Source organism: Salmo salar, chromosome 07, assembly GCF_965601325.2.
Source record: "Salmo salar chromosome 07, fSalSal1, whole genome shotgun sequence".
In the NCBI taxonomy this organism is placed as follows: Eukaryota; Metazoa; Chordata; class Actinopteri; order Salmoniformes; family Salmonidae; genus Salmo; species Salmo salar.
The window spans coordinates 51118681-51127380 of NC_138297.1; the positions used below are offsets into that span (position 1 = coordinate 51118681).

Here is an 8700-nt window from a genome sequence, read left to right on the forward strand (position 1 = left end):
CTTGGCTGAGAAGCAACCCCACACATGAATGGTCTCAGGATGCTTTACTGTTGGCATGACACAGGACTGGTGGTAGCGCTCACCTTGTCTTCTCCGGACGAGCTTTTGTCCGGATGCCCCAAACAATCGGAAAGGGGATTCATATTGAAAATGACTTTACCCTAGTCCTCAGCAGTCCAATTCCTGTACCTTTTGCAGAATATGAGTCTGTCCCTGATGTTTTTCCTGGAGAGAAGTGGCTTCTTTGCTGCCCTGCTTGACACCAGGCCATCCACCAAAAGTCTTCGCCTCACTGTGCACTCACACCTGCCTGCTGCCATTCCTAAGCAAGCTCTGTACTAGTGTGTGCCCCGATCCTGCAGCTGAATCCACTTTAGGAGATAGTCATGGCGCTTGCTGAACTTTCTTGGGTGCCCTGAAGCCTTCTTCACAACAATTGAACCGCTCTCCTTGAAGTTCTTGATGATCCGATAAATGTTTGATTTAGGTGCAATCTTACTGGCAGCAATATCCTTGCCTGTGAAGCCCTTTTTGTGCAAAGCAATGATGACGGCACGTGTTTCCTTGCAGGTAACCATGATTGACAGAGGAAGAACAATGATTCCAAGCACCACCCTCCTTTTGAAGCTTCCAGTCTGTTATTCAAACTCAATCTGCATGACAGAGTGATCTCCAGCCTTGTCCTCGTCAACACTCACACCTGTGTTAATGAGAGAATCATTAATGATGTAAGCTGGTCCTTTTGTGGCAGGGCTGAAATGCAGTGGTAATGTTTTGGGGGATTCATGGCAAAGAGGGACTTTGCAATTAATTGCAATTCATCTGATCACTCTTCCTAACATTCTGGAGTATATGCAAATTGCCATCATACAAACTAAGGCAGCAGACTATGTGAAAATTAATATTTGTGTCATTCTCTCAACTTTTGGCCACGACTGTAGAATTGTAAACAAAAATAATACATGAAAAGCAAAACCCCAAAACTTGTAAGAAAGTAATTTTAAAGCGAGAGCAAAAAATATTTTATCTAACTACTTAGGTAAACATATGAATTACCTGTTGCACAACGTTCGGCGCAGGTGTATGGCGAACCATTTGCCAACACCTGCGCTGAACGTTGTGTGACAGATGGTTTGCCATTAAATGTATTAGATAGACATGCTTCTAATATCCGTACATTATTGACCCGTGACTGACAGTTTGAAATACGTTAGCTAAAACGAGGACATCAGGCTTCTACTTCAGTAGGCAATAGGGGAAAAAGCCTATCATGTTCATTGATTGGGTTAAGACGAACCGTCACTCCAAAACTAGCGGACCAATGGAGACTTATCTACGCCTCCCTCTAAACCCCGCCTTTCACGGAAAAATAATGCGTAACTCGCATTTGAAAAGACTGGATAAGAGCGTCTGCTAAATGACTTAAATGTAATGTAAATGAAAGAAAAGATACAAGTAGCGTGACCAAAGGGTAGTACATGCAGGCAAGACCGTAGGCAAAATCTATTCAATACGATTGGTTGCTGGGAAAGTTTAACCGAAAAAGATTTTTGCATTCGTTTGCAAATATTTTTTAATCATTTGTCATAAAGTTTTGCTCTCGCTTTAAAATTATTTGTTTACAAGTTTTGGGGTTTTGCTTATGATGTGTTATTTTTGTTTACAATTTTTTATATTGTTTGGTTTTTGATTTCAACATCCAGTATTTCACCCGTCCTCAAACATGTTTACATTCTCAACAATTTTTCATGTTCATGATTTATTTTATTTTGAATTCAATACATATGGTGTGAGATTGACCTCATAGAAACATCACCTTAACGACTGACGCAAACATCACCTTAACGACAACAGGGACATGTAGTTCGCATGGTGGACAAGAGAAAAAGTTTATCCTGAACTCCAAACATCTTCCATGAATGATTTACTCATACCCTATTCTATTGCTTTAGTCTGCTTATTAAAGTCCATATTGTCACTGGATTTTAGATGACCTTCCCTTGATCTCCTTCCCCTGGTCTCCTTCCCCTGGTCTCCTTCCCCTGGCATTCCCTAAAGTCCACATACCTCCAAACCTTCACAGCTTGGGTCTGCCGGCGTAAACGAAGCCAACTGCTTCTTTTATTTTAGCTGTATTGACCCTGCCAGTATGGCTGACATTACCCATGAGTCATTTCATTAACTTGTCATGTTTAGATAACCACATCAGGAGAAGATGGGACATGCAGCACTAAACATGTTAGGTCTTTTAGATTAGTCTCCATGGTTCTGGCTTTGACATGCTTCACAATCATGCGCGTGCACCTCACCCACTCTCCTCTCGCCTCTGTCTCTGTCTTCAAAAAGCTCCTCAACCTGCATCTGTTATCTGACCTTCACACCTCATCTCCAGTCACTTTATTGCATATAACTGCAGCTAGGTTTTACTATCACAGTGTCGATTTAGTCTTTGTTTTAGTCATAAAATACCTTTTTAGGCGTAGTCACATTTTAGCCACATAGTCGGTGCATTTTCTTCTATTAAATAATGAATATGTAGGCTACCTCTAACATTGATATTGTGGCAGATTGTAAAGCCTTGGCTACAGGTTAAACAATTTACAACTGATTTTCTCCCCATCATAACCGTCAAGGGGGGTAAATAAGTGGTTTCTTAAAAAAGGGCGAATTTAAGCTTTCCAGAAAAGTCAAGTATTACCGTACTCCTAATATTCAACAAATGGCATTCGTTTTTCCCATAGGAAAAAAGCAACCACTTGCATTTGCGCATCGCTGCGTGTGAGTGGCAACACAGATGAATAATAGCGCAGGGGAAAATAGAGCTTCTGATGTGATCAAAGCAAAAATAGCCAACATGAAAGTGAGTTAACATTACTGTTCTAGTTGAGCTTAGTTACAAGTCAAGTGTCCTGGCATCTGGCTTCACATCAGTTCAAAAGATTGACTTGTGATTGAAGTGACCTGGGTAGCTGTGTAGGAGGAGAGCTAGGTAGATCAGCTCAATCACACCGTGCAGCTGAAAGATGTCATTTCTGCAAACTTGTCCAATCCTAAACATGTATGCTTGCAGAATATTTAATGCAGTCCTCTCATAGGCAGAATTTGCATCCTTCATGTTCCGTGGTCTGCAGCTGATTTGAGCTGTTCTGCCCAGCTCTCCCACACAGCTCCAGGCGGTCACTCGTCAATCTTTTGAACTGATGCGAAGCCAGGTGACTGTCGACTGTTGCGGCTTTAGCGCCGTGGTCCGCATGTCAAGGCAAATTAAATGTCCATTCCTGTCACATTTTCATTGACTAAAATGAAAGTAATTGGTAATCGTTATCGTCCCCCCGCCACCCATGGAATCTCGTTATCGTCATAGTATTAGTCAGGAAAAATATTGTTGACGAAATGAACACTGCTATCAGAGCCAGAGTCACTTAAGGCTGTAACAGCTGAGCTGCTGAGCCGAGGTATGGCCTTCGTTTTGGCCACGAGGTGTGAGGTAACATAACTGAAGCAGTTTGTGGGAGCATGTATGCGGTGGTTGTCTTGTGTGGTGTTTTCTATGCTCGTCTCCTTCTTTAAACCCGGGGTTAACATCTGTTTGTCCCCCTCCCCGCAGGAAAGAAGAGCTCTAGAAAGGAAGATCTCTGAGATGGAGGAGGAACTCAAGGTACTGTCTTATGTGACTGGGCCCTCGATGTATGTTGTTGGGTGTACGTCCCTATTTGTGTGTAGGGCACCAGAAGGTTTTGAGTGACATAATTGCATATTTCCCCTTTAAGATCAGGAACAGCAGTCAATATGCCAATGTTAAACATACTGTATACTTTAGCTGGACCACCAGTGTACTATATTGGTATGCCCTGTTGAAATGTATTGCTGAACAAAGTTACTTTACAGGATAGCATTTTTGCACAGACTATTTTTCTCTCTGCCACAGGACCAATTTGAGGAGGGCCAGAGGCAATTCAATGTCTCATTTGATAAACTCTCTGGTGCTGTGAATTATAGCATTGTAGATGTATAATGTAACAATCCTAACTGACAGTCAGCATAGTGCTGTTTTCACTGTTACACTCCCCAGTATTTGATTTGAGCCCCCAGTGTATCCTATCTGTGTGTGTGTGTGTGTTCAGTGTTGCCACATTTTGGGATGTGCTATATAATCTATGTTGAAGTAACGCGTAAACCCTTCTAACTAAGGAGATTGGATGTTCTCAGAAACGGGGCCACAAAATAAGCAAGTGTTTTCTTTCTTCCCAGCACTGCCATAATGTAGTGATTTATTTCTAGGTCATAGGCAGCCCAGCGACCATACCTGTCTTCCTCTCTCTCTCTATTCTACTCTGCTACTGTAGATTGCCATCTCTCCTACATGCCAGCCTGCTTGGAAAGCACTTGTCATTCCTCCAGTTCCAAACTCTGTCCCATTTTCCTAACAATCTCCTTTTTCTGTTTTTGTCTTCTTTTCCCCCTCTTATCCTCTCTATAATTTGTATTGGCCCCCCTTGTCTTCCATTCTTTCTCTCCCTTCTGGTAAACTCTCCCATCTCACCCTTTGCTCTGCCCTCTGCTGGTTTGACTCTCTCGCTCTCCCTCCTGTCTCGCTCTCCCTTCTCTCTCGCTCTCCCCCTCTCTCTCCCTGTGTTGTGGTTTTCCTGCAGAACCTCCCAGAGGTAAAGCAGGTTCAGGCCCTGCGTCAGGTCAAGGAGCGGCTGCAGGCAGAGAACAGGGCCCTGGCCCGCGTGGTGGTCAAGCTCTCCCAGTCAGCCTGCAGCCAGCTGCCCCCCTCCGTGGACCTGTAGCCCTGCCCAACCGCTCCTCCTCACCCCCTCACCCTCCCTTCTCATGCTCCATTCGTGCTCCGACCTCACCCATAGACAGGCAGGTCCCCAGCCGCCCAACTACAAGGTTATCTCCCCCCCTGAGACTGACTCCCCCTACCTCCCCTGTCCTCTCTGGTTTTCATATTGGGGAGTGTGTTTTGACTGGGCACTTTCCATTTACAGTACCTATAGTTCACAGTATAGTTCAATGTTATTTTCAGTCAGGTAAGTATCAATTCAGGTGTTAATTTCCATATAAGCAAATGTACTACTTTATTGTTAGTGCAGCACCTGAAGTATACATTTTGTACTACATGATTAGGTCTTTATGCAGTTGATTTTACTAGATAATTTGATGTACTGTAAAGGAGAGTGCCCCATTTTGTTCTTTTCCCCCCAGTGTGCAGTCTTGAAGTCTTTATCAGGGAGTGCCGTTGTTTCGTTCGGCTTGTTTCTGGCTTTGCATGACGTGGCTTCCTTTTAGTGTCAAATGGCGGACATATTTTTTTTAATGGAGGACGGACACTTCCTTTCCCCTCAGTGTCTTTCTCCAGTCCTACCCCCGTTTCAATTGAGTCTTATAGATGACATCAACCCAGCTTTGAGACCGGGTCACCCCTATACTGCAGGTTTACACCTGGTCTTATTTAATTTCCCAGTGACCTAGACATATTAATTTGGCTCTTTCTCATGATTTCAATTTCCATTACATACCGTAAGAAGCTCAGGTTGGTTGATTGTCATCTGTAATATAATGCCTTTATAGTTTTGCAGTGGACAGTGAAGATTTGCTCTTGAACTCCCAGGATGTTCAGTTGTTCTCTATGTGAGTGCTGAAGTGTTTCAAGAGGGACTGGGTAATCCGCCATGGTTGCTCTGGCCAAGGCAATGCTGGACTGCATGGCTTTATGAATCTGCTTAGCCCAGTATGGTTTTAATTGATGTTGAGGGAATTATACTTGGAAATGATCATCTGTGACTCATTGTGATTAGTTATTTTCATTTGTCAAACATACTGGTTAGTATTTCGTACGTCTCTCGTAATATTACCCACTTAATCCACAACAATTTGGCACCACACTGATGACTAGTTAGTTTCTATTGCAGACTAAACTCAAACTGTGACCAAGATGACAGGCAGTGGTGTAGTTATGTTAGTGAATAACGTAACTACTGTCATTGTATTAAGGCAGAGATGTAGTAATGCCATTTTTCATATAGCAGTTTGTTTGGAAATTTGGTTCAGGGCAGAAATGGGTATTGGGTGGGTACTGACTGCGAGATGGCGTTAGCTTTACGCGGGATAAGTCTACCTCACAAAGACAAATAGAAAAACCGAACGATTGCAGAGGCATTATTTGATGCTGTAACAGTTTGAGTTGTCGCTCATGCATTTTTTTTAGCCCTCTATGCTTCATACAAAGGAGCACTGTTTGTGCTGCCAGGATTTGTGCTGTGTATTTGAAGAGTGTGTTGTATTCCTGGCTGCCAGTGGAGCCACCTCCTGTTCTGCATGGCTATTTAGCAGAGACTTTGGACCGGGGTGTGCTTGCTCCATTCTCAACGAAGAAAATAAAGACATGGGGGGGGGGAGGAATGGTTGAGACTGGCTTGTCAAAGATGTTGATGACATTCTGCAATTAACAGTTTCTAAAACTGGGCTGACTGGTAAACCTCAACATGTCTCTATGGTGACATGTCTCTAAGCCCGTTTCCACCTCTCTTTTTTTGTTCTCTTCCAGACGCTACCAGACTTGAAAGCAGACAACCAGAGACTAAAGGACGAGAACGGAGCTCTTATTCGAGTCATTAGCAAGCTTTCCAAGTAGAACAGACCCCCTGCCCTCCTGCGCCCGCCCTCCTGCGCCCGCCCTCCTGCACCCGCCCACTCCTCCATGGCAGTGACTAATGGAATTGCAACTTTTAGGTATTAATTGCAAGAGACATCCGCAACAAGACTCCTTCTCAGCTCTTCTGTCCCTCTCTCACCACCGCGTCCTCCATGTCCTCCCTCTCTCCATTAGGTTATTCTCCACTTCAACCTGTGGCTGCTCTCCAGATAGAACCACTGAGTTTACATTAGCAGAGGATAGGGTTGTGAATGGCATGTAAAAGCGTTTGCGGGCGGGGAAGCCTCAACTATTTAACCAATAAGCCTTAGTTGTACATAAAACACTTGTATCGATCTCTCGGCTGTCACAGAAGAACAGTTATTTCACACCTGATTTTATTTGTGCCACAAACTCTTATTTGATCTTTTTGTTTTCATTTCCTGTTTGTTCCTCGACCTACATACAAGGGTTGTGCGATGTGTAGTTGTCCTATTCTTTCTGACCCCCTCTCCCCCCAGAAGAAGTCCTCCCCGTTTTTGGAGGCTCTGTCTCACAGCAGAAGACTTCCCAGTGGTACCCCGTCTTAGTGCACGCAACCCCGACACACACCGCACACGCACACACCTCTATCCACGCCACTCACCCCCTTTCCATTTCTGTACCTTTGTGTGTCTCCCTCAGAGGTAAATGGAATTATCGCTTTACAGAACAGGTGGACTTGGTGGAATTTAAGCTTTCACTGTATGTGCAATATGCATTTATTTCTAATAAAAATGCTTTAATGATGAGTCCATCACTAGTAGGATTTTCACTCCTCTTCCATCTTTCCATTGCTCACCCCTTTCACAGACCCTCTCCCCCCCTCTTTTTTTTTAAGGTTGTAGTCGTTGGTTTATACTCTGTATTTCTCACTTCGTTTTAGCAGGTACTGAGTGATGCTGTATATACCTGTATGTATCGTTTGAGACCAGCACATGGCATGCATTTATGGTTCCCGTCTGTTACTATTAAAAATATACAAACTCCAGAGGACAAAAAAAGTGTGTTTTTAACTATTTTCTTCATTTATAGTCTAAAGACATTGGATTACAATAGGGCCTCTCTCTTAAAGGGAATGGCTGGCAGTGTTCAGTGCTTTTTCTTTCCAGTTTTAAGTGTTCACGGTAATTGTGAGATACAAGTAATATAATTGCTTCACTACATTTCACACATTGTATTCAGTATCTTTGGATGAGTGCTGTTCATTTTCTTTTCAGTTTTTTTTAAGCCGTAGTATTAGCCAAGGTGTTGTCACTAAAAGATCTTAGGTATTGCTAACCCAGTCCTTTTTACAATGTCTACATGCACTGTCAATGCCATGTGAGGAGTATTTGATGACAGCCACCATCAAATAAAGTCCATGCATCAAACACATTTTCTGCATTTCAGTGGCCTTTTTAAGGATACTGTAGTAAAGAAAACGTTGCCTCTTTTGGTTTACATTTTTGCTGTTTTTTCCTTTTTAAATTTCCCATCTTGTAAAATAGGCGTGTGGCTTCATACATGCGAGCTGTGCTGTGACTACCAACCACTGAAGAGTTCATTAAAAATAAACTTGTACATTGTAAAGCCCTTGTGTTGGCTATTTTATTCTTGTCATTCATTAAATTGTACACTTGAAGGTGACTTTATAGCCCTTCAGGGATGCTAACCTGTCACTTCATTGTGAATAGTTTCTGTCTTGACCTCTTTCTGCAGTGATGCCTCCATAGCACAGCAGAAACATGTTACGAGAATGGTTTCTTGGGTTGTCGCTGCTGTGTTATGGACGTCCCCAACTCCAACTGGCTAAAGCTGTGGAGGACCTTCAAAGATGTCTGTCAACTACCTGTATTTTATTTAGGACAAACGAGTGTACATGTTTTTAGAAATGACAAGGTCTACTTATTCCTATTCATGTTTCCCAATAAAATGTTCAAGTTTATTTTAACCCACACGGAACACCTGGCTCAGCTGGGGAGAGCCCAACAACCATGCTCCTCTAGGCCTACATCCACCACCACCTCAAGTCAGTT

At 43.1% G+C, this 8700-nt stretch overlaps 1 protein-coding gene across 14 annotated transcripts in view; it reads left to right on the top strand.

Annotated features, from left to right (window-relative positions):
- The window catches only part of LOC106609419 (protein phosphatase 1 regulatory subunit 12A), a 65160-nt gene extending 56906 nt beyond the window's left edge, over nucleotides 1-8254 (top strand). For 9 of the 14 annotated variants that reach the window (XM_045722109.2, XM_045722111.2, XM_045722113.2 and 6 more), the window contains 2 exons: nucleotides 3608-3658; nucleotides 4653-6550. In XM_045722109.2, the coding sequence (XP_045578065.2) occupies nucleotides 3608-3658; nucleotides 4653-4793 (192 nt within the window). In that variant the 3' untranslated portion in view covers nucleotides 4794-6550. The other 5 variants (XM_014208225.3, XM_014208224.3, XM_014208233.3 and 2 more) reach the window with 2 other exon arrangements.
- The last annotated feature ends 446 nt before the right edge of the window (nucleotides 8255-8700 follow it).